This window comes from Saimiri boliviensis, chromosome 6 (genome assembly GCF_048565385.1).
Source record: "Saimiri boliviensis isolate mSaiBol1 chromosome 6, mSaiBol1.pri, whole genome shotgun sequence".
Classification (NCBI taxonomy): Eukaryota; Metazoa; Chordata; class Mammalia; order Primates; family Cebidae; genus Saimiri; species Saimiri boliviensis.
Genome location: NC_133454.1, coordinates 111,001,910 through 111,028,707, shown reverse-complemented (window position 1 = coordinate 111,028,707; position 26,798 = coordinate 111,001,910). Strand labels below are relative to the sequence as shown.

General features: G+C 37.4%; 1 protein-coding gene across 2 annotated transcripts in view; it reads right to left on the bottom strand.

The window, feature by feature from the left end:
- Positions 1–26,798, bottom strand: part of TTC17 (tetratricopeptide repeat domain 17) — a 141,298-nt gene that overhangs the window by 92,193 nt on the left and 22,307 nt on the right. For both annotated transcript variants that reach the window (XM_003920009.4, XM_039470799.2), the window contains exons 2-10: positions 22,874–22,963; positions 13,169–13,338; positions 11,748–11,859; positions 11,354–11,485; positions 6,825–6,934; positions 6,142–6,286; positions 5,558–5,697; positions 3,333–3,493; positions 1,479–1,591 (exon numbers count right to left, since the gene is read on the bottom strand). In XM_003920009.4, the coding sequence (XP_003920058.1) occupies positions 1,479–1,591; positions 3,333–3,493; positions 5,558–5,697; positions 6,142–6,286; positions 6,825–6,934; positions 11,354–11,485; positions 11,748–11,859; positions 13,169–13,338; positions 22,874–22,963 (1,173 nt within the window). The remainder of the gene's footprint in view (positions 1–1,478; positions 1,592–3,332; positions 3,494–5,557; positions 5,698–6,141; positions 6,287–6,824; positions 6,935–11,353; positions 11,486–11,747; positions 11,860–13,168; positions 13,339–22,873; positions 22,964–26,798) is intronic.

The following is a 26,798-nucleotide window of genomic DNA, read 5'->3' as shown; positions in this document are numbered from 1 at the left end:
TAAGACAGGGAGCTATAATCCCAGAGGGTGTGAATCTGGTTTTCCTTTATTCTTTCCCTTGAAAAACAAACATGAGATATTGCTGGGAGCTGGTTTACAATACTCATAGGAAACTTCTGGTCCCTATCACTATTTCCCCTTTTAAATGGCTTCTTAATTTTTGTCTCTTATTTTTCCAATGCAGTCTAGATTTTTTCCAGATAAAAGAGTTCTAGGTTTTTTTGTGGTTTGTCCTCCTGTGGCTGCTCTCCTTAGTTATGTTAATTAGTTACTGCTGGAAATTTCTACATCTACAATTAGGGACATGATGAGTTTTCTTTAAGATAGGATAAATGTTGTTTTATTTCTAACACAGGTTTAGTATCAGTTATCTGAAATGCTTGACCAAGAGTGTTTCAGATTTGAGATTTTTTTGGATTTTGGTATATTTTATTACACTTACCTGATGAGCATCCCAATAAAAAAATGTGAAATCCAATTTCTTTTGAGCACCATGTCAGTGCTCAAAAAGTTTCAGTCTTTGTATTTTTTTTTTTTTTTTTTTTTTTGATACTCAGAATTCTGGTTGTACTTGCTGTCTGTACCACTTATTCAATAATAATTATATACTATTTGGTATCATATTTGTTATTTCTTCCCAACTATATAGATTAGGATTGTATATATGTATATGTGTGTGTACATATATGTATATAGAGATAGAAAGTGAGAGAAAGCACACATCTAGCAGTGTGCTTAATAAAGATTTTCTGTTGATAATGAGTATTTTGTTATTGGTTGAGGCAAGATAATTGGACTGATTACTTCAGGAAACAAATAGCATGGTCACCCTCAAATTTTAAATACGTCTTACTCTAATAGGTAAAGTGGGGAGATGAAAGTTTGAGTTCAACAATAACAATTCTAGCTCTCAAGGTAAAGGAGAAAAGAATCAAATGCATATGCATATAAATATGTAGATGGTACTTTGAGAAACAGAAAGCATTCATGGAGTTACTGAGTACTCCCTATAAAATCTGAATTCATAAACATAACAGATACTCAAAATCTCTATTTTTTTGGAGACACAGTCTTGCTCTGTTGCCCAGACTGAAGTGCAAATGGCATGATCTGGGCTCACTGCAGCCTTGACCTTCAGAGCTCAGGTGATTCTCCCACCTCAGCCTCCTGAGCAGCTGGGACTACAGGTGCATGCCACCATGCCTGCCAATTTACGTATGTTTTTGTAGAATGGGGTTTCACCAAGTTATTCAGGTTGGTCTTGAAATCCTGGGCTCAAGCAATCCTTCTGGCTCACCGCCCTAAGTGCTGGGAATACAGGCGTGAGCCACTGTGCCCAACCTCAAAATCTTAAAGCTCTAAATGACAATCACAAATTTTAGTGGTCAAATATAAAAAAATTAAGGGGAAACACAAAGTTTTAAAAAAATTTTATAAAGCAAAAGTTTGTAAGAACTAGATTGGACCAAGAAAATGACCTGAACATAGTCCACATTTTCAAAGATATCTCCACGATGATAGCGTACAGGCTGGTCCCACTGGCAATGTAAACTATGCTGCTGGTTGACCAGTCGGCATATCTGATGATTTCCTGGAAAATAAGAAAGGAAATTATACAAATGATGAGCAAGGTCAACAATAAATGTGATTTTCTTAGACTAAGTCATTTAGTATCAACTCTGTATCCCTCAGAGACTAGCAGACCACTTATATAGGATGTACTTATACAGAGAAATACTCGTTAATGGTTAATCGAATTAAATCATTCTAAGAAGTCCCGGGTTTTCTGACTATTAAAAAAAGGAATTACACTAGATGATTACTGAGATATCTTTCAGCAATTATGCTCTATGATTATAAAATCCATTGATTATATAGTTTTAAGAGACTCTGGCCATCTTTCTGGACAGAATTTGCTTTATATACTTCATAACTTTGTTTCTCTGGTTGCATTTCAGCAGAATGGGCAGTACATAATCCTGAGGATTGAGCATACTCTTTACACTCAAATTAGCAAAGAAAACTTCTTAAGGGAATTGCAAAATGAACTATAAATGGTCACAGCTAAGGGTCAATGGTTTAAAGGCTTTCTTGACCAACTTATTTCTTAAGGGAGAAGGATAAAATTAAGAGATTCTATTTTCTCTGCTGTTGAGTTGTCAGATCTGCTCCCTTGCAATCAGAAACAAAACATTCTAGATATAACCAAAGCATTACTCTCATGCCAACCCAAGTTCCTATAAACCAGTGGTTCTATTTTTTGGATCACAGATGCTTAAGAGATTTTAATAAAAGCTATATACCCTCTTCCCAGAAAAATAAAATTGGACACATACACAATTCTACATATAATTTTGGAGAGGATTTTATAACCCTCTGAAACTAATCCATTGGACACAGGTCAAGAATTCCAGTTTACCGGGTGCAGTGGCTCATGCCTGTAATCCCAGCACTTTGGGAGGCCAAGGCAGGCAGATCACAAGGTCAAGAGATTGAGACCATCCTGGCTAACATGGTGAAACCCCGTCTCTACTAAAAATACAAAAAAATTAGCTGGGTGTGGTTATGTGCGCCTGTAGTCCCAGCTACTTGGGAGGCTGAGGCAGGAGAATTGCTTGAACTCGGGAGGCGGAGGCTGCAGTGAGCCGAGATCGCGCCACTGCACTCCAGCCTGGTACCTGGCGACAGAGCAAGACTCTGTCTCAAAAAAAAAAAAAAAAAAAAAAAAAAAAAAAAAAAAAAAAAAAAAAAAAGAAAAGAAAAAGAAAAAGAATTCCAGTCTAAAATTTTACTCCTAAAATACTGTTTTTAAGACAGCAAGAAAAAAAGGAGTACAGGTAGGTTGTTCTAGGGTGGGTCTGGCTTGTATTCACTTAGTGTAAGGCCTTGTTACCCATGGTACCGCTTTTAGAACTGTGGTAACAGGCATCACCTGGGAGCTTATTAGGAAGGCAGACTCTCAGGCCTCACTTCAGACCTACTGAATCATAATCTGCATTTTAACAATATCTCCAGGAGACTGATATGCATATTAAGGTTGGGAAAAAAAACCAAACTGATGTTGAACACAAAAGGCAACTAACTGTTAAGACTTCTAGAATTGACTAGACTTATTTTTTATTTCAAAATGTAAATCTGAAAAATGCAAGGGTGACCAAACCAGCTCCCCAGGCCTCTTGGTATACCAACAGTGATGAATCATGATTTCAAGATGTAGGGAAGTTATAAACACTACTTCATACTTCTTTAAGGCTATAAGAAAGTTATGATAGTAAAGCATGCTAGAAGTGAATTTCCTAACTTGTCTTCAATTACCTGGAGTCACTACTTACCTAATTGTGCCTCTTTTGCCATCTGAGTCTCATGAATGATATTTCTTAAGATTTGCTCCTCCTGAATCAATTTATGTTTTTCTAGGATTTCCTGCTGTCTCAGGTAGTGGTCATGCTGCTTTTGATATTCCTTTAACTCATTCAGTGTTCGCTGGAGAGATCTTAACATGTTTTAATACCAGGAAAAAGTTAGAGCTATAAAGTTATAAAATTTTAAACCCACTTAAACACATACCTTTTTTTCTGGTTCTCAGCAACAATTACTGTGTTTTTCCTTTTATTTAACATACAGTACAACCCTGTACCACCAGTTCAAGAATAACAGGGTAAAAAGATAAATGTGAAGTTCTTCCCAAACTTTTTTTTTTCTTTTTTTTTAAAGAAATGGGGTCTCACTCTACTGTCAGGGCTGGATCCAGAGGCCTGATTGTAGCTCACTGCAGCCTTGTACTCCTGGGCTCAACTCTGGGGCACAACTCCTGGGCACAAAGAGTTCTCTTGCCTCAGCCTCCTGAATAGTAGCTGGAACTACAGGCACATACCACCATGCCTGGCTAATTTATTTTTAGAAACTAGGTCTTGCTATGTTACTCAGGCTAGATTTGAACTCCTGGCCTCAAGTGATTCCTCCTCTCCACCAGAGGATTCCTGCCTCAGTCTCCAGAATAACTGGGATTACAGGCATCAACCATGACACCTAGGAATATCACTATCCTGACATCAAATGGTATGTTGCATTTTTCAGGTGTCATAAAAAATACATGACAATATACAAGTTTACATATTTAACAACTCTGTTTCTCTCTACAAAATCTGCATTAGTACCACCAACATTCAAAGTCTTTCTAGAATCCTTTCTTCCTTGTCAGTTTTTCCCTTGAATCTGCTTAAAAACAAAGTTAAGAGTTAGGGGCCAAGGTACTTTGCTTTCATACTTCAGCTTACTGGTTACGGGCCAGGAAGACCACAGAAATTATGCTTAGAAAGGAATATGGTTCACCACCTGATTTCAGTAAATCAGCTGCCTGATTATATTTAATCACAAAACCCTTACTGCCTATGACACACTGTAACACATAGAGATTTTAGGAGCTATACAGATGGTGTAAGAGATACTGGAAAAAGCTCAGCCAGGTATAACAGAAACCAGTTATAAATAAGCAAGCTGTCACCCTTTTTACTTCCTGCCACAGGATGCTTTAAACAGATTGGAAAATAAGCAAATACAAAATCTAATGAGGTCTAAATCTCTGTTTAATTCCTTAATAACCAAAGTAAACTCAAATATTACAGCTAATTCTGACATATAAAGAATTCACTTCTGAGTTAACATGAAGTTTCTTAACTAGCCCTATTGATGAAAGGAAATGATTTTTAATTTATTATACCTCAAGGATCAAATACAATAGAATTCCATTACTGTAAAACCTAACACATAATTATGATTAAAATTTGGGTCAAATAATGTCTATCAATGTCATTTAACTACCTTAACACTAGGCCAACCCTAGGAGTCACCACCTCTCCAAGAAGAGAAAGATCAACTATTTTAAGTGATTTTATTGAAACTTAGTATATTCCATGGAAATAAAAATGTAGTCAACAAAGTTGCAAGTATTCCAGTCTCCCTATCCCCATCTGACTTCATAAAAGTAATCAATGATCAAAACTGTAAAGATTTAAATGACAGCTTTTACTACAAATATTCTCTAGTTGCAGGAATCCATACAATTAAAGATATTCCTCAGGCCGGGCGTGGTGGCTCATGCCTGTAATCCCAGCACTTTGGGAGGCTGAGGTGGGCAGATCGCCTGAGTTCAGGAGTTCGAGACCAGCCTGATCAACATGGAGAAACCCCGTCTCTACTAAAAATACAAAATTAGCCGGGCGTGGTAGTGCTTGCCTGTAATCCAAGCTACTCAGGAGGCTGAGGCAGGAGAATTGGCTTGAACCTGGGAGGCAGAGGTTATGTGAGCTGAGATCGTGCCATTGCACTCCAGCCTGGGCAACAAGAGTGAGACTGTCTCAAACAAACAAACCTAAACAGACCAAAAATGATATTCCTCTACACAACCACCAGGACTTGGAGGAAATGGATAGGACTTGCAGTAGTGAAGGTTTCTTTCTTAATTCCAATTACCAAATGAACATTGATATCCCCTATACAGATTTAACCTAAGATTCTATAGTGCTAGTGCCTGAGTGAAATTTTTCCTCTTAATTACCTATGTTGAGCCTCCAATTTCTGCTCCAGCTTTTGCTGACATAGAACAGCATGCTTCCTCTTTATAGCTTGCTCAAACCCAGGTTTGGCCTGCAAAGCGTGGTCATAACACAGCACTGAGTGGTTATATTCCCCAAGCATCTGAAGAGACAAAAACAAGAACACATATATACACATATTCCCAAGGGGAAGAAATGTTAGCCATGGCCTGGTTGCATCTGTCCAAATCTCTAATGATTTATGAGATCACACCTGTATCTTACTCTACAATGACCATTATTTTGATGAGTGACCACATCTCTAAAATATTAAGATAAACTATAGGATGGTTTCACTGGAAGATATTGCTAACCTTAAAAGGTATATTCTGTAAAAGTTCAAAATTCCAATTTAATTATTCTTTTTTTTTGGGCAAGAGGCTAGAACAATTACATTACTGTGCTGAGAATTTTTCTTCCTCCTACTTTCATTTCTGTTGTTCACACCAAAAGAGGAACGAAAAAAAGTAACATTCTATTGAGGGGGGAGAGAAAAAAAAAGAAAGTGGTAACTAGTGTGACTCATGAAACAAAAAGTAGTACTTACTGCATATATATTCCCCAAAGTATAATAGCTGGTGAAGAAGTCACTGTCATCCAGAGCTGCATGGACCACAACAGCAGCATCTGCAGAGAAGTGTGCTCTGTGCAGAACATTTGCCAGATTGACCAGGGCAATGTCTTTATTGTGCCTAAGGAAAGCAGCACATATTCCATGATTATGAAGAACTACTTGACAAGGAAATATGACATTCAAAGTTACTTGTGCTTAGGAAAATAACATATTGGTGGCAAAAACAGATAATCAAAGTGTTTCGTTTTTACATTATCGATGGTTTTTAACCTAATAGCTACAAATTTTGTCACACAAAAAAGGTCGGGCAGATACTATATGATTTATAATTTAGGGCTTATATTTGCTTTAAGAAAAGTTAAATTTAGTTTATGATAATTCCATTCAAGTCTCACGTGAATCACAGGGCATCCACATAACACATTTTTTTCCTTAATGGAAATGGAAAGTATATTACACAATTATCACTTTGAACGTTTTGACATCTGTGATTTTTCTTTTTTTTTTGGTGATGGGACCAATTTCTTTGAATAGGGATGGAGAAAAGTATAAAATGCAATGCTGCTTCTAATTGTTTTCTTATGTATTGTTCCTTTAACAGTCCTGAGGAATGTGGAAAACCAGGAAAATCAGGTCCAGAAGAGGAGGAATCTTACCTGGAAGAGAAGTGAAGTGCTCGCATGGCACACTCCACTACCTGATACGGCTCATTCTTAATTCTCCAGTAAAATGACGCCATGTTGTACAGTACCCATGAGGAAGAGTTCTAGATATTAAAAAAGTAAAATTACAAACACGACTCAAGACAATTCAATTTAGAATGCTCAAAAAGAGCACCTTTAATATTCTGGCTCTTCCAAAATTCAAGATGAAGAAGAGCAAGACTAATGATAGCAATGATAAGGAAGAGGACACAGTGCAAAGAAACTAAGAGCATTCTAATCATCAGCTGAGAATGCATATTAGGGTGTGATCTTCATATAAAGACCATCCAACTCCAGCTTACTCCAAGAGGGAAATAAAACTGAAAATCCCACCAACTGACCACAACTTGTTGGGTGGGTTCTATTCAGAAGTTAAGTCAGAAGACATAATCTACTTAGAAATAGCTTTAATATGAAATTTCTGAAATTAACATTTAAAATATTTTTCTATTTATGTAATATCTGAGTGAAGCCACAAACTTAAACAGACTTGCTCTAATATAAAGACGGAAAAAGAGGAAAAAGGGCAAAAAACATGAACAGACAATTCAAATAATGAAACAGCTAAGAAGTATGTAAAATGTATAACTTCACAAAGAAATAGAAATTTAAAAGATAAAAGTTTTCGTTTTACAAAGTGGCAAAGACTAAAAGAATGCCAATACTTACTGAATATTAACTTTAGATTTTAAACTATAGATAATGTTAAGCTACTACAGCAGTTCAGGGGGACAATTTGACATGTATGTAAAAAGCTTTAAAAATGTAATGCATATTAACATACATATTAATGTATTTTACATTTACCCTTTGACTCCCACAATTCTACTATTAAAAATGTATACTATGGGGAATAATTAAGTTTTAACTATAAACATATATAAAAATAAAACTCCCAAAGAATATATTACAAACCAGTTTTGAAATTATTATTTTCACTTTCTTTAATAGATTTTTATAGTCTGAATCTTTTACAAGGACCAATTACTTTTAAAATAGTTATTTTAATGTAGTTAAAAATAGCTTAAATTTAGTAAAATGTAGTTTTTAAGATTACAGTAAGTACAATCTGAATTATTAATCCATAAGTATTCTATATTCAAGAAAAGTACGTGATTTTTGAGTGATGCAATTAAAGGTTTTAACACTATGAGCAGATCAACTATGAACTTCTGCGATTTGAAATGGGTTAAAGGACATACTTCACAACTGACTTGTGACGAAGGTTTCAGTTTTCTTTTTGATAGCCTTTTGAGAAAATTATTTCTCAAATCAACAAATGCTTTGATTTTGATTTGCGTCTTTTATTTTCATGTTATAGTGTAAACTGGGACAGAAAGTTCAATTAAAAGTTTTACATGAACTACTGAAAAGATCATGATACATTAAATATATATCACAGCATACTAGAGGTGAGATAAAAATATATATTTAAAGAAATACCCTTCTGTAGTTCTCATAAAATCTCCCCCAGATCTATAAATGTTCTAATGTTACTGTGAATTACTCCCTCTTTCCTTCGAACACTTTCTTCCATTGGCTTTAGGACACCACATTCTGTAGGATACCCTTTCTGGTCTTTTTTTGCTGGCTTTCCCCCTCTGCTTGATAACTACATGTGGGAGGCCGCCAGGACTTGGGACTGGCTTCTTCTCAAACTTCACTCTTCCTCAGATGACTTTCCAGTTCCATGGCTTCAGATACTCATAATGCAATAATTATTTTCTATGTGCCCAACTCCAACTTTCACTGAAATTCCAAACTCATATAGCTATTTCAAATTTAACATGACCCCAAAAGAACTCTTATTTTCTCTTCTCCAACCCCAACCCTCCCCTCCTTAAAGTTCAAATAAAAAATTTAAGAGTTTTCCTTGATTCCTATTTTGCCTACAATCCCCACATCTAACTCATCAGCTTCTAAACTCCTAAATATCTCCTCAATAGTTCAAGTCCTCTCATTTCCACCACTAACAACTGCTAGTCCAAACCACTTTCATCTCTCTTGAACTACTGCAACAGCCTTCTAACAGGGCTATTTCCAGTTGTGGCCCCTTCAATTAACTTCTTCATATAGTAGTCGGAGTGATCTTTTAAAGTATTACTTGCAATACATTGCTCCTCTGCTCCAACTTCTTAGCACACCTGTAATAAAATCCGAAGTCTTTACCTTGGCTTTCAGACTCCTACATAATCTGGCACTGGCCTACTTATCTGGCTTCACTCCCTATCATCCTTCCTCTTGCTGACCAGGCTCCAGCAATAATGGCCTGAATTTGGCTGCATGCCATCTGTTATGGACTGAATGTCTATCTATGCCTCCTCGAAGTTCATATGTTCAAGTGTTATCAAGCCTGTGAGGAATGGATAAAGGCTAAATGAGGTCATAAGGATTGGGGCTCAAATTTGATAGGGCTAGTGTCCTTATAAGCAGCAGAAGAGACAGATTTCTCTCTCTGTCTTCAAGCATGCACACAGAGGAGGCCATGTGAGGATACAGAGAAGGCAGCCATATGCAAGGCAGGAAGAGAGCTCTCACCAGGAACCAAATCACTGGCATCTTGATCTTAGACTTCCCAGTCTCCAGGCTATGAGAGATACATTTCTATTAAGCTAACCAGTATGTGGTATGAACAAACATATTTGCTCTTGGTCCCCAGTTCCTGACATACAAATCTAAAATGTGAAGAACCACACAAGTGATGGGTGGTTTTCATATGCCAATGGGATGACTGGAGGCAGGTGGCCCCCAGATAGCTTCAGGACAGATGCTGGTCCCAGAAAAACCAAGGCATGATTAGAGGGTTAGATCGTTCAGAATCCCATCCTCTCCACGTCCTTCAGGGAGGGGAGAGAGGATAGAGACTGAGTTAATCACTCACGGCCAGTACTTTAGCCAATCATGTTTACGTAGTGAAACCTTCATTGAAACCCTTAAACAACAGAGTTTTGAGAGCTTCTGGGCTGGTGAACACATTGAGATTCCAGTAGGGTGGTGTTCCGAAGAGGACGTGGAAGCTCTGAGCACCCCTCCTCGCTACTCCCTGGCTTATGCCTTGGGCTGTTCCTGAGTTGCATTTTTTATAGTAAACCAGTAATAGTAACTAAAGTGCTGTCCTGACTTCTGTGAGCTGTTCTAACTTGAGGAGGCAACTGTGGGAATACTCTGACTTTATAGCTGATCTGCTGGGTGGCCTTGATGTCCGACTGGCATCTAAAGTGCAGGTAGCCTTGTGGGACTGAGTCCTTGACCTGTGGGTTCTGTGCTAACTCTAGTTAGTTAGTGTAAGATTGTATTGAGTTGCAGGACATTTAGTTGGTGTCGGGAGAACTGGAGAATTAGTAGCGTGAGAAAAAACTCCATACATTTAGTGTCAGGAGTGTTTTGAGCAGAAACTGTCCAAATTAGTACTTTGTTATGGAAACCCGAGCAGATGAATAAAATCACCTAACCTCATTCAGGATTCAGAGCCTTTGCCGTGGCCTAGAATGTTCTTCCATGACCTTTGAATTCTGGTTTCTTCTTATCATTCAGGTGTCAGCTTAAATTTCACCTTTCCAGAGAGAATAACACCAACTGCCAGATCTAAAGTAGCCACCCAATTACTTTCTATTTTAACTTTCTATAGAACACTTACCACTATGGTCTACTCTCAACTAACCATTCTCTGAAGAATACTGTAAAATCCTTGGCCAGTTTTCTCTTATTACTCATCAAGTTCTGGGAATGCAAAAGTTTTACATTACCTTCAGAAAAATAAGATGAAGATGGTAACACAGCTACAACAATAATCATATAAAGCATTTGAAAGTCAAGTTTCTTACTTTTAAATTCCTCAATGTACAGAGCAATGTATTTGAATAAACTGTATACAAAGGGGGCAATTACATATCTCATTTTATACAACTATAATTAATACTGCTTAGAAACTAACCTGTATTTTATGATACTCCTTAGGTGCAAAGAAGAGCAAAAACATTTTCTAAATGCCCACGTTAATCCTGAATGACACATTTAAATTCTTGGGTCCTGTTACATAATTCCCTACTTCATTTTTTTAAAGTAGATGTTCCCTTAAAAGAAAGTTACAGAAGATTTTGTTGCTGGTGGTGATTCTTTTTCTGTTTCAGAAAACAGTAATAATATATGTATTGTGTATAGATATATTAAAGACACTAAAACATTAACTTTCGTACATACACAATGTATATAATCTAGCGTATAGACCCTGTTGCTTCTATCAGTTTATATTTCATTTTTCATGAATTAGTTTAGATAAAACTTTTCAGCATCTCTTCCTGGTAAAGGAGACTAGTCTATCCATATTTCTCCCCAGCACTGGAACTATGCAATTTGTATCAATGTAAGTGTCATTTTAAATCATCTGCTAGACAAAAACAAGTTACGTAGGTATTTTCCAAGAGAAAAATATCTTCTGTTTACACAGAGCCTGCTGGCTCTTTAAGTGACTGATGACTTACCTTCTGTAGGCCTTCATGAATGAGGTGACCTATGTCATCTATACTCCTTCCTAACCGTTTAGATAAATATGTGAAGATTGGGTCTTCTTTAGGTAACAGAGGTGCGGAAAGGTTAACTCTCTCTTGTACACCCTGAAGAGAAGAAAAAGATTCAAGAGACATAATCAAAAGATATAAAAGATGACAAATAATTCAGTATCTTGTAGTATTTATTTTGCAATACTAATACTTTGGAATTTCAAGAAATAGGAGCTGTCTGTAAAATTATAAAGCCGTTTGGAAGAAGAGAAGAAATAGAAATCGTCTTCATAAGTGAGAGACCAACTGAAAGAAGAATATGCAAAACAAAAACAAAAACAAAAACAAAAACAAAAAACCCTAAAGTTCTACTTACTCTCAAGTGCTGAAAAGCATGTATACTATATGGAAGTTCTAGAATTTTAGTACAATCAGGTTGCTCAGGGTCTGGAGGGACAGGAGATTCTGTGTCTATATAATCTTCAGGACTAAAAAAATCAAGAAGCAAGAAGCAATGAATGAATAAAAGGTGAGACAAACAATATTTATTTATTTAAAGAGTCTCATTCTGTTGCCCAGGCTGTTGTGCAGTGGCATGATCACAGCTCACTGTAGACTTGACCTCCTAGTCTCAAGCGACCCTCTCACCTCAGCTTTCCAAGTAGCTGGGGCAACACGCATGCACCACTGTACCCAGCTAATTTTTAAATTATTTTTTGTAGAGACAGGTCTCACTATATTGCCCAGGCTGCCCTGAACTCCTGGCCTCAAGTGATCCTCCCATCTTGGCCTCCCAAAGTGTTCAGATTACAGGCATAAGTCACTGTGCTCAGTCAATAATACTTTAAGAAATGTCTAATTTTCCCCATATTCTCATAGCATCTTAACTTTACAATTAATTATTAGTCAATATTCATACCTTTTCATATAGCTGCTGTAAAGAGCCAAACATTATGGGAGTTCAAATTAAAGTCAAGAATTACAGAGAAAATAGTAGATAGGTCACATAATGTTAAGATCATGAACTTTTAAATAACTAATATAACTGCTCAATTGTTTCTAGAAATGTTAAACCAATTTACACTTCCATTGACAGTCTCTACATTTTTACCAGTTACTATTTTTTTTATATGCTTTCCATTTTGGTACATGAAAATTATCTAAATGTTTTAATTTGTATTTATTTGATCAATTCTAAGAAGTATGTTTTCCACGTTTATTGACCACAGGTAGTTTTGTTAATCTTTTTTTTTTAACTACAAATTGTTCAATTCTCTCCCTCTCTCTCTCTCTTTTAAGAGACAGGGTCTCACTGTGTCACCCAGCCTGAAGACTGGGCTAGAGTAGAGTGGCACCATCAAGGCTCACTGTAACCTTGAATTCTTGGGCTCAAGTGATCCTCTCACTTTAGCCTCCTGAGTAACTAGAACTACAAGTGCACACTACCATGCCGGCTAATTAAAAAAAAATTTTTTTTTTTTTAGAGATGGGGTCTCACTATATTGCCTAGTCTGTCTGAAACTCCTGGCTGTGGGCAATCCTCCCACCTTGGCTTCGCAAAGTACTGGGATTACAGCTGTGAGGCACCATGCCCAGCCAAATTCTTCCATTTTCTACTGTAATGTTAAATATTTTAAATTAATTTATAAGAATTCTGCAAGTATGTATTTTGAACTCTGAAATTCTAAAACTTGTCTGTGATTGAAGCTTACTCTTATTACAGAAATAATTTCTTACTGATTTGAGAATGGAATGTTTGAAAAAGCAATTTTATTTTTGGAAAGAGAACTTCTTTACCTGATGTCTTTGCTCTCCAAAGTTATGTATGTGCCATCATACAGATCCAGGTCCCCTAAGGGCACCTTGGCTTTGATGCAGTCTGGGTCTTCTTTATTATGTCTCTGTTCCAGTCCTGTGTCTCTGTCCTCATTCTCTTCTATGTGAATTTTTTGAGCAACTAATTGTTTCTGTTGAGAAGAAAGTAAGAACAGAATGGATTCTTCTAATATTTTAGTCTAGCTATCACTAAAGAGAAAGGGAAATTTGAGCTGAAGAAGTCAGAATCCTCTATATAAGACGACAAGGATTCTGAAGATGCCCTTCGTTAACGTAGTCAACATATACGAGCTTCTCAAAAAAGATGTCCATATACAGAAAGTAACAGAACATGACATTTACCATACTGGCACACGTGTGCCTTCATAATATGATTTCTGACTACCCATGAAGCACATCTATAACTTAACTCTCCTGGAACAGAATCGCTCTGCAATGAAAACAAACCTGTTAGGTTATTTCAGTCCTTCAAGACATAGGGCATGCTGCTATTGCTACCTGAGTAATCCAGTTAATTCCTGACACTCATAAAATACCTATTTTTTCAAATATACAAATAACACAAATATCCATATTTTTACCCCTCATATGTACCATATGCCAATATTTTCTCTTTACTTTTTTACTTTTTGTTTTTTTTTGAGACAGTGTCTTCCTGTCACCCAGGCTGGAGTGGTGTAGTTGTATGATCACAGCTTACTGCAGCCTCAACCTCCTGGGAGCAAGTGATCCTCTCACCTTAGCCTCCCAAGTAGCTGAGACTATAGGCATGTGCTACCATGCCCGGGTAATTTTTTTTTTTTTGAGACAGGGTCTCACTTTGTCACCCACGCTGAGTGGAGTAGTGCGATTATAGCTCATTGCAACCACAAACTCCAGGGCTCAGGTGATCCTCCTGCCTCAGTCCCACAAGTAGCTAGGACTACAGGTGCAGACTACCATGCCTGGTTAACTTTTTGTATTTTTCTTACAGATTGTGTTTTGCCATGTTGTCCAGTCTGGTCTTGAACTCCTGAGTGCAAGCAATTCACCTGCCTTGGCCTCCCAAAGTATTGGGATTACAGGCGTGAGCCACCACGCCTGGCCAATTTTTCTACTTTTTATAGGGATGGGGTCTCACTATGTTGCCCAGGCTGGTCTCAGACTCCTGGGCTCAAGCAATCTTCCCACCCTGACCTCCCAAAGTGTTGGGACTACAGGCATGAGACACAGTGCTCAGCTCAGAATTTTTTTTTTTTTTTTTTTTTTTTTTTTTTTTGAGGAGGAGTTTCGCTCTTGTTACCCAGGCTGGAGTGCAATGGCGCGATCTCGGCTCACTGCAACCTCTGCCTCCTGGGTTCAGGCAATTCTCCTGCCTCAGCCTCCTGAGTAGCTGGGATTACAAGCACATGCCACCATGCCCAGCTAATTTTTGTATTTTTAGTAGAGACGGGGTTTTTGACCAGGATGGTCTCAATCTCTTGACCTCATGATCCACCTGCCTCGGCCTCCCAAAGTGCTGGGATTACAGGCTTGAGCCACTACGCCCGGCCTAGATTTTTTTTTTTTTAAGGAAAAAAAAGGAGTTCAAGGTCTTCTTTACTGTCTTCTAAATCTCTTTTTGCTATTAATCTGAATTTATGCGTCATTTCCATGTATATTTTAATAAAATACTACATTACCCTTACTCTCTTAAAAATTTACTTTCATTATATATGTATCCAAAGGCAACATATAGCATTGCTCTGCAAGTTTTAAAATTTTATATAAATGGTATCATACTTAATTTGTCTACAACTTTTAAAAAAAGTATGTATGTTTTTGAGATTTATCTACATTAGTCAGTATAGCTCTTAAGTTTTTCATTTAAATAGAAGTATAAATATGTATTTATCCATTTTCCTGTAAACATTTATGTTGCTTCTTTAAAAAAAAAACTTTTTTGCTATTAAAAATGCTACAATATTCTCATAAATGTCTCCCTGTAGATGTGAAAAATTCTAGCAAGGGCAGAAGCATGGGGTCATATGAGATGCACATTTTCAGTTCTATATAGACATGTCAATCTGCTTTTCACAGTGGTTATAACAATTAGAATTCAATGAGTAGATCATAACATCTGTATCTCCAGAATCTGACCAATGTGTGGTTTTGTCATACTTTTTACCTTACGCCAATCTAATAGGTATGAAACATTATTTTGTTATATTTATTGCAGTAGTAGACTATGTTATTGTGATAGGCTGTATTGCTATTCACTAATATCTGCCCCTCCTTACAAGAAGATACATCACTGTTCTGCTGGACTCAGGCTTGGGCAATATGACTTGCTTTGGCCAACATAACATAAGTCCCATGTGACCCTTTTATAGGAAAGCTTTTATATAGTGTATGCTTCACCATGTTCTTTCTTTTTCCCTCAGCTACTGAGAATGCCAACACTACAGATAGCGGCTGCTCTGTCGGCCTGGGTCCTGGCTTATGGATCACAGTGACATGGTACAGATACCCAGCAGAGCCCCAAATGATCATTTAGCCTGGCCTTACTGTTTCATGACATCAAGATTTTGGGGTTATTATCAATGTGGACATAGCCTATGATCTGTTTCCAATTACTCCCTCCATACTATTCATGGAGGTAGGTTATCCCACCCTACTGACTTCAAGGCATGGACACATGGAATGTAAGTAGAGACGGTATACGTCACTTCTCAGTAGAACCTTCAACCAGGCTTACTCTTCCTTGAGCCTTCACTTTCCTTCATGAGAACAGCACTGAGGTTCTGGGACTATTTGTTGCCAATGCAAAAGTTGACTAATACACTATGAAATATGGACTATATCAGCTAATAGAATTATATTTAATAAGACTGAACATATTTTCATATGTTTATGAGATAGTTTGTGAATTGACTGTCAAGTTGGCTCATTTTTTCCCTAGCAGGTTTTCTTTTTTTCTTTTTCTTTTTTTTTTGAGGCGGAGTTTTGCTCTTGTTACACAGGCTGGAGTGCAATGGCGCGATCTCGGCTCACCGCAACCTCCGCCTCCTGCGTTCAGGCAATTCTACTGCCTCAGCCTCCTGAGTAGCTGGGATTACAGGCACGCGCCACCATGCCCAGCTAATTTTTTTGTATTTTTAGTAGAGACGGGGTTTCATCATGTTGGCCAGGATGGTCTCAATCTCTTGATCTCGTGATCCACCCGCCTCGGCCTCCTAAAGTGCTGGGATTACAGGTTTGAGCCACTGTGCCCGGCCACAGGTTTTCTTTTTTAAAGAATTGATTTGTAGGACTGGCATAGTGGCTTGTGCCTATAATCTTAGCATTTTGGGTGGCCAAGGCTAGAGGGTCACTTGAGTTCAGGAGTTTGAGACCAGCGTGGCAATACTGAGAGACCCCCATCTCTACGAAACAAAAAAAGCCAAGAGTGGTGGTGGTGCTCACCTGCAGTCCTAGCTACTGGAGGAGCTGAGGCAGGAGCACTGCTTGAGCCCAGGCAAAGAGGTTATAGTGAGTGATACAGTGAGCAATGATCATATTGTCTGCCTTCCAGCTGGGACAGGAGTGAGACCCTGTCTCAAAAAAAAAAAAAAAAAAAGAGAGAGAAAAGAAAAGAAATTAGCCGGGTGCGGTGGCTCAAGCCTGTAATCCCAGCACTTTGGGAGGCTGAGGCGGGTGGATCATGAGGTCAAGAGATCGAGACCATCCTGGTCAACATGGTGAAACCCCATCTCTACTAAAAATACAAAAGACTAGCTGGGCGTGGTGGCGCGTGCCTGTAATCCCAGCTACTCAGGAGGCTGAGGCAGGAGAATTGCCTGAACCCAGGAGGCGGAGGTTGCAGTGAGCCGAGATCGTGCCATTGCACTCCAGCATGGGTAAGAAGAGCAAAACTCCGTCTCAAAAAAAAAAAAAAAAAAAAAAAAAAGAAAAGAAAAGAAATTAATCTGTAGAAATTTATCATGGAAAAAGTAATTCTGTAAACTCATCCTCTATGAGTTATATGCATGGCAAATATCGGCTTTTAGTTTGTAGCTTATCTTTTAATTTTGTCATTTGAAGAAAAACTTTTAAGGTGGGCAACTTTATCAACTGTTTTCTTGTTTGCACTTTGTTTTATTTAAGATATCCTTCCCAACCCTGAGAGCATAATTATATCAATCAACTACAGTGAAGCATGGCATAAAGATGTTTTGGTTAACAATGGACCTTAGCGGTGGTTTCATAAGATTATAACATCATATTTTTACTGTACCTTTTCTATGCTTAGATATACAAATACCATTATGTTACAACTGCCTACAGTATTCAGTACAGTAACATGTTACATAGGTCTGTAGCCCAGAAGTAATAGGCTATACAATATAGCATAGGTGACTGTATAGTAGGCTATATCACTTAGGTTTGTGTAGGTACATTCTGTGATGTTCCCACAATGGTGAAATCACTTAACAACATACTTCTCAGAGCATATCCCTGTCATTAAGCAATGCATGAGAGCATATCCCTGTCATTAAGCAATGCATGACTGTCTATCAATCTACTCTATTTTTTTAGTAAAAAGTTTCACTTTTCATATTTAGATAATTTTTAAACTGTATGGGAATTTTTTTTTTATATTGAAAGGTAATAATTTTTTTCCTACATGGACAATCAATTTCCTAATATCATTTATAGAGTCTATCCTTTGCCTATTTATTCAATCAACTTTTATATTTTATATTTCATGATTTTCTAAAACCTTATATTATACCTAAGGTTTCAAATTTATTGGTCTAAAGTTTTTGTAGTATTAATAATTATGACTTTTTATTTTTTTGAGATGAAATCTCACTCTGTCGTCCAAGCTGGAGTGCAGTGGTGTGATCTTGGTTCACTGCAACCTCCATCTCTTGGGTTCAAGTGATTCTCCCAGCCTCAGCCTCAGCCTCTCAAGTAGCTGGGACCACAGGCACACACCACCATGTCCGACTAATTTTTGTATTTTTAGTAGAGACAGGTGTTTCACTATGTTGGCCAGGCTGGTCTCAAACTCCTGACCTTGTAATTTGCCCACCTTGGCATTGCATAGTAAATACTTTTTCTACGTTCTCTCCTCTCCTCTTGTATCTTCTCTTTATTTGTAAGTTTGATAACCATAGATTACGTTTTTCTTTTTTTTTTTTCAGACAGGCTCTCACTCTGTCACCCATGCTGAAGTGTGGTAGTGCCATCACAGTTCACTGTAACCTCAAACTCCTGGGCTCATGCAATTCTCCTGCCTCAGCCTCGCCAGCAGTTAGCACTACAGGTGCTTGCCACCATGCTCAGCTAGTTTCAAAATGATTTTGTAGAGACTGGGTCTTAAACTCCTGGTCTCATCCTCTTGCCTCAGCCTTCCAAAGTACTAGGATTACAGGTGTGAGCCACCACACCCAGCTTGTATGTCTATTATTTTAGTACTTGCCTTTTTTTGTTTTCATCAGTAAACATTTCGGTATGTTTTGGAAGGAAAAGCCTCTTTTGTAAAAAATAAAACCACTGCATCATTATCATATGTAAAAAACAGTAATTCCTTAATATCAAATATCCAGTCTATATTCAAATTCCCAATTGTTTCTTCTCTTTTAAAAATAGTTTGAATCCGGCCAGGCACAGTGGCTCAAGCCTGTAATCCCAGCACTTTGGGAGGCCGAGGCGGGTGGATCATGAGGTCAAGAGATCGAGACCATCCTGGTCAACATGGTGAAACCCCATCTCTACTAAAAGTACAAAAAAATCAGCTGGGCATAGAGGTGTGTGCCTGTAATCCCAGCTACTCAGGAGGCTGAGGCAGGAGAATTGCCTGAACCAGGAGGCGGAGGTTGCGGTGAGCCGAGATCGCGCCATTGCACTCCAGCCTGGGTAACAAGAGCGAAACTCCATCTCAAGAAAAAAAAAAAAAGAAAGAAAGAAATTGGGGCCAGACATGGTTGCTTACACCTATCATCCCAGGACTTTGGGAACCCAAGGTGGGAGGACTGCTTGAGCCCAGGAGTTTGAAACCAGCCTAGGCAACAAAGTGAGACCCCTGTCTCTCCAAAAATAAAACTAGCTAGGCACTGCACACGTCTGTAGTGCTACACAGGAGGCCGAGGCAGGAAGATCATTTGAGCCCAGGAAGTTGAAGCTGCAGTGAGCTGTGTTCACGCCACCACACTCCAGCCTGGGTGACAGAGCAGACGCTGTCTCAAAAAAGGAAAAAAAAAAAAAAGGGAATTGGCTTTTGTTCTGTAGAGTTTGCCACTTTAGGGGAATTTGCTGACTAGCTCCTCAAGGCTCACTGAAAGTGTTCCTCTATTTTCTCTATTTCCTGAATACTGACAGTGGGATCTAGGGTAATAATTGTTTTGTGTCATGGACTTCTTTGGCAGTCTGATGAAGCCTATAAATCTCTTCTCAGAATAATCTTTTAAATATACAAAATGTAAGAGACAGAATGACAAAGGAAATCAATTACACTGAATAACAAATTATATCGTGCTTTGATTTTTTTGGCAAGACTACTTAAAAGGTAGCAAGCTACATTTTCAAGTTTTTAATACTTGCTGATACATTTTCCCATAGGATTTTAATTTATTCAGTTATTTTTATTTCTGAACATTACAAGAGTCTAACATGCTTTAATCACTAAACATGCTCCAGCCCAACTACCTATTAATTTTATCTAGTTTGACCTTCGAGAGCACAATAAATAATTAAATAAATTTAGCAACTTTTTCATCCATGTTTCTAACTTGCCATTATACATCCTATGTACTTCCACTAGGTTTACTTTTCTTCTGGCAGAAATACATGCTTAATATTTTTTTTCAACTGAAGGGAGGGTCTGTATGTCAGAAAATACCTTTACTTTGTTCTCATTCTTAAATGATAGTTTAAAAGAATATAAAATTTCAGTTTAATTGATGTTCCCTTATCCTTCAGTGTCTTGTTATCTAAGAAGTTCATCTAGTTGCCACTACTTGGTAGATAAACTGTTTTATGCAGACTCATGGCTTTAAGTCTATCTGTCAATGACTGACATGTCAATTTCTATCTTCAGCCTGAATCTTTCCCCTTGAGTTTGCACTGGGAAGAACCAACTGCCCAGGTGATGTCCATTCTTGAATGCCTGATAGGCATCTCAGATGTAACATTTCAAAGCCAAACTCCTCCCTAATCCTGTACCTCCTTCAGTCTTCTTTATCTTAGCTAATATCAACTTCATCCTTGCACTCAGGTGAGAAACCCTCTCGAGTATTTCTTTATGCCCCCTGTCTTGTCTCTTTCTTTCCGGTCATTTCATGACCATCATCTAGGTCTCCTAATTTTGTGATTGTTCCCAGGTTCTATCCAGTTACCAAGTTCAGAATCAGACCTTACAATTTTGGTTTCGAGTTCCTATCCCAAGTATTCTACCCTAAAATGATATTCAGAAAAGAGAAGATGCAATTTTTGAACTATTGGATGATTCACCTTTTTTGGTCATCGGGATTAGTCTGTCTTTGATGTTTTTTTGTTTTGTTTTGTTTTGTTTTGTTTGCCAGACTATTTCTATAAGCAGAATGTCTCCACCCCAGTCTTTAAGCAGTAAGCCTTGTTCTGTTTCTACATCCTGCATGGAATACTGTCAGCTCCCTTAATGCCACAGTACTGAATATCAGACACCATAGCCTGCTCCTGGTCTTGGAGCCCAATAGGGGTTGGTAGCACTGGCTACATTCCCAGTTTAGTGCTTCTCCTCATTTCTGGTTTATGGAGATGCTTATATTACTTTCAAACCTGCCTTCATTTTATTTTGGTTTCTATTTTTATATCTTACCTGTCATTGCTATGCATATGAAGCAGGAGCTTCATAGTATAAGTACAAACAAAAATAGAAGTTTACACTAAGTCTAAGTATAAATTCCTATACTACCTTAACCAAAAATTGGTGGAGTCAGTATTTTTCATTTCATTTTCACTGACTTAAAAAATGGCACTTTCTTCCCATATATCCTCTAATTCAAATATCTTTCTCTTTATATAATACTGCCTCCTAAAAAAGAAAGCAATAAACATATATAATGTTTCTATACACCTGAAAACAAAAACCGTTTTCTGCACCACTGCATCTTTCTGAACAGTGGGTTTAAATAAAAATAGATCATGCTTTCAAGCATGAAGCACTATAAGAACACCTACTGTCTAATTCCCAGTATTGATGAAAATCAACATTTCCAAATTTATAAGTGATAACATCAGTAGGAACAAGGTGAGAAACTATTTTGATAATGTTGAGCTATTCAAGTTCTAGAAATATTCTAAATATACTACTACCTATGCAAAGCTGGTTAACATGCTAAAGGTTTCTCTCTCTTAATTCACAGATTTTTTTAAAAGTACATATTTATAACTATTTGTGGACATATGTATGTTGATAAACATACTAGTCTAAATTTATGAAAATGAAATTCGGAACTTTTACATAACAAGAAAATATATGCCAACTTGGTTTACCAGGCATGCCAGATTTTAAGTCAAGAGGTACAGCTTTTGTTTCTGGTTCTGCCATATCTTGCTTTGTGAACTCGGGCAATTCACTGTCTTTAGGTCTAACTGTCTCCTTGCCTCTAAAATGAGGATGATCTTATGATTCCTTTAGTTCTCAAACACTGTAATTCTACTGTTATTACTTTATTATTCCCAACAGTTTTCTCTCATTTTGCAATTTAATGTTTCTACAACTCAGAGTTTCTTTAAAACTTAGATTCAATTTACACTGCAACTTTTTGTAAAATTTATACTTTAAGTTCGGGGTACATGTGCAGAACATGCAGGTTTGTTACACAGGTTATACACGTGCCCTGGTGGTTTGCTGTATCCATCACCCCATCATCTACATTAGGTATTTCTCTTAATGCTATCTCTCCCTTGTCCCCCACCCCTGCTATCCCTCCCCTAACCCCCAACCCCCAAAAGGTCCTGGTATGTGATGTTCTCCTCCCTGTGTCCATGTGTTCTCATTGTTCAACACCCACTTATGAGTCAGAATATGCATACATTGTAAGCAATGTAAGCATTAAGCAGAGATTTCATGAGGAAAAAAAAACCCTAGTTTTTCAAATAACAAATACTGTTTGCTATAAAGCAAAATCAATTTATGGAACTATGTTAGAGCAAAGGAAAACTGATGTTTATTTATTGAAAAAAGACATCAAGTTTTCTTAGTACTAATAAGGTTCGAACTTCAAGGTACGAGGTGATTAATGTTTTTCACTTCAAACATAAGAAGACACAATAGGAAGACCTTAGTTTTTATTACCTGGGAATAAATACTGATTATATATTTAGGCTATTAAAATTTTTCTTTCTTTTCATATTTTACCCAAATTATTCTAGGAATATCTTCAGAGAGATTATATCATTTTCATATTTGATGAAAAAACTTAAACTTAGAAACTCTATTCAAGGATAAATGAGTTATGAATCAGGCATATTCAGGGTAGAGTAGTCTGTTTTTCTTACTACTATTCAAATATCACTTTGGTAAAATGACTTTTAAAAAAAACACTGCCGGTAAGTATATTCCTGCACAAGTCAGAAGATCAGACTTAAAAAAATAATGTTTTAGCTTTACTTTGAACACAATGACTTTTGTGAAATGTAACAAGCCTCGGCTGCATCTCATGTGCCCAGCTGCCTCACCTCTAATTCTTTGAGGTAGTTAACTGTTGTTTCTTGTCTCATTAATATGACTAGGTCATGAGGATGCTTCAAGTTCATTGGTGAATCCACCTGCAATCAAGAAAGCAAGAAATAAATAAAGCTCAGATTTCTTTAACGCTTGTTTGGATTGATAACATCTCCTTTAATATGCATTATTGTTCAGTCACCATTGTAATCAGTGTTACTGCTCAGAAAAACTCAAGGAGTATTTCAAAGTGATCACATGTAAATGTTAGCAAAGGCAATGATAAGTTCAACAGTTGTCCTGTGAACTCCAACTTGGAAGAACAAGCATTCAGCACGTATGCTGACTTGACAGGTGATATAATAGTAAAGAAGAGAAGTATCTGGCAATGACTGATAAAGTAACTTCTTAAATAATGTTTCATGCCTGTAATAATAAAAAATGAATTGTCTTGTTTTGATAGCACTTTTTATATCTGAATAGGCTTGGAAGTGATAAAAGGAAAATATTAAACGTAACTCTTTTTGAAAGCTATTTGTAAAAGTCATAAATCAAAGATAATATAAAATTACATTGAGATTTATTACTTATAGCTCATGTTCTCTGGATCAACAAACAATTATGTGGAAGACGTAGAAAAAAATGAACACTCATATACTAGTAGCTGGCTTATAAATGTGTTCTCATTGTTTGGAGTGTTATTTGACAACATATATCAAAATGCTACAAGTGCATAACCTTTGACTTAGCAAAACAAACTCTAGGAAACTACCCCACAGAAACTGTTCAATAAGCAGGCAAAGATACACATAAGGATGCTCATGGTAACATCTGTAGCTGTAAAAGGAAAATTATAAACAACCTAAGACAATCAAGAAAGTGATAGATCCATTCATTGTCCAATGGAATGGGATACAGGAAAAATTGTTAAAGCGACTGCCAGTGACCAGAGTTTAAGAGCTTTACATAAGGAAGCAGGAGAAAAGTCTGCTTAATTTACAACTTTGCCCAGACCTCAAGAGATAGCTATTTAGTACATGACTCTATAGGTATTTTTAAATGAGATGTTTAGAGAAAAAAAAAAAATGAGGGGAGGGAAGGAACTGTGGAACTATGACAGTCCCATTCCAAAATGCCTAATAAAGCTGGGCACAGTGGCTCACAACTGTAATCCCAGCACTTTGGGAGGCCAAAGCAGGTGGATCACCTGAGGTCAGAAGTTTGAGACCACCTTAGACAATGTGGTGAAACCTCATCTCTATTAAAAATATAAAATTTAGCCAGGCGTGGCGGTACAAGACTGTAGTCCCAGCTACTTGGGGGGCTAAGACAGGGGAATTGCTTGAACCGGGGAGGCAGAGTCTGCAGTGAGCCGAGACTGTGCCATTGCACTCCAGCCTGGGCAACAGAGCAAGACATCGTTTCAAAAAAAGAAAACAAAAAGCAAAATGCCTAACCAGTCTGTTTACCTGATATTTGAAGAATTCCAAGAAAGAACGAGATAAATGAAGATTTACATTAAAAAAAATATTTAAAGCATATTCTTAGCTTTAGATTAAAAAGTTACTAGATAACAAAGTTTTTTTTTTTTTTTTTTTTTTTTTTTGAGACAGAGTTTCGCTCTTGTTGCCCAGGCTGGAGTGCAATGGCGCGATCTCGGCTCACCGCAACCTCCGCCTCCTGGGTTCAGGCAATTCTCCTGCCTCAGCCTCCTGAGTAGCTGGGATTACAGGCACCCGCCACCATGCCCAGCTACTTTTTTGTGTTTTTAGTAGAGACGGGGTTTCACCATGTTGACCAGGATGGTCTCGATCTCTTGACCTCGTGTTCCACCCGCCTCGGCCTCCCAAAGTGCTGGGATTACAGGCTTGAGCCACCGCGCCCGGCGATAACAAAGTTTTATAATATTTTTGTAGCATGGGTCTGGTCAACATTCAATTGTGAGGAAGTACTTTTCATTTCCTTGAAGCTTTTAGTTCAGCAAAGATATAATAGCCAGAGGACGTGTAAAGATAACATTATTAGCAGAAGGAAGGGAGTTCACTGAGAGCTGTGTTTCTCTTTTGGAGGTGACAGCAAATGGCAAAGATCTTTGCCAGATAAAGGTTGATTGCAGAAGACTTACAGCCTGACATATATGTTTTCTGAAGTACCTTAGAGTTCTTAAATTTTAAGATGATAACTGTCTTTGGGAAGTGCCAATGTGAATTTCTCTCTTCTCAAATACTTCTCCTCCTTACAAGATTATCAGAATATGTTTGACAACTTTGTGAATACAGATATATGCCAAATAAGATTTCAGTCAATGGCAGACTGCATATATGATGGTGGTCTCATGAGATCATAATACTGTATTTTCTTCTTTTTTTTTGAGACGGACTCTCACTCTGGTTGCCAGGGCTGGAGTGCAGTGGTGTGATCATGACTCATTGCAACCTCTGCCTTCCGGGTTCAAGTGACTCTACTGCCTCGGTCTCCCAAGTAGGTGGGGTTACAGGCACCCGCCACTATGCCCAGCTAATTTTTTGTACCTTTAGTAGAGATGGGGTTTCACCATGTTAGCCAGGCTGGTCTTGAACTCCTGATCTTGTGATTTGCCTGCCTTGGCCTCCCAAAATGCTGGGATTACAGGTGTGAGCCACTGTGCTTGGCCTAATACTGTATTTTTACTGTGCCTTTTCTATGTTTAGATACACAAATACTTACTATTGTGTTACAACTGCTTATAGTAACACAACATGCTGTACAAGTTTGTAGCACAGGTGTGTAGCAGGCTGTACCATCTAGGTGTGTGTAAGTATACTCTACGATGTTTGCACAAGGCTGAAATTACCTGATTCATTTCTCAGAAAACAGTCCCATTGTTAAGCAATGCATGACCATATGACAAAATCCATTCAATCAATAAATGTTTATTAAGCTTCTACATTGTACAAGTTTATAGCCTAGGTGTGTAGTAAGTAGGCTGTACCATCTAGGTATGTGTAAGTAAATGCTGTAATGTTTGCACAAGGTTGGAATCACCTGATACATTTCTCAGAACACAGCCCCACTGCTAAGCAATGCATGACCAAATTGCAAAATCCATTCAACCAATAAACGTTCATTAAGCTTCTATAAGGCAGGCCCACTATGAGTCAATATTTAGAGTCTTATGTACTCCTGTGTCATATACAGCATGTAAAACAATGGTAATATGCGTTCAAAGTCTTTATCATTAAAAAGAGGCTGTTACAAGCTTAGAAGCAAATAGGTGACAGGAATTAGAGAGAAGTAGGTTAAAAAGGACATAATGAACACATGAGATCTCAAAGACTTTATGGCTTTTTCACAAAGGATAAAAAACCCTACAAACTTCCACTGCTGCACAGCACAATAAATGATGCAAATAATGACCTGAATTGTAAAGAAAAATTAGAATCATTTTCACTTACTTTATTTAAGAAGGTGAAGAAATTATGAACAGTATTTTAGAGAAAAATTTATACTGCAGGGCAAAGTCGATCAAGTATTTGGAAATCAGGCTACATGGAATTCTATTATCCAGAATAACTCATTCACTAAGAGTTCCAAGTAAACAAAGTTTCACTGTTACTGTAGCAATTTATTATAATAAAGAAAATGACAAGCCATATAAGGCAATTTGATTTTATTTTCCTTTGAATACATTATATAAGTACAGGTCGAATATTGCTAATCTGAAAATCGGAATTCTGAAATTCTCCAAAATCCGAAACTTTTTGAGTTCATTGGAGCACTTCGGAATTTGCATTTTCAGATTAGGGATATTCAACCTGTACATGTATCCAAAAATATATAACAGCAGTAAATATTTTACTCCTATCAAATTATTTTGGTATGTTATTTGTTGCTTTATTTAACCAAGATATTAATATCTATACCTCCAATCTGGAGCCCTATCTCAACAAATTCAGTAAA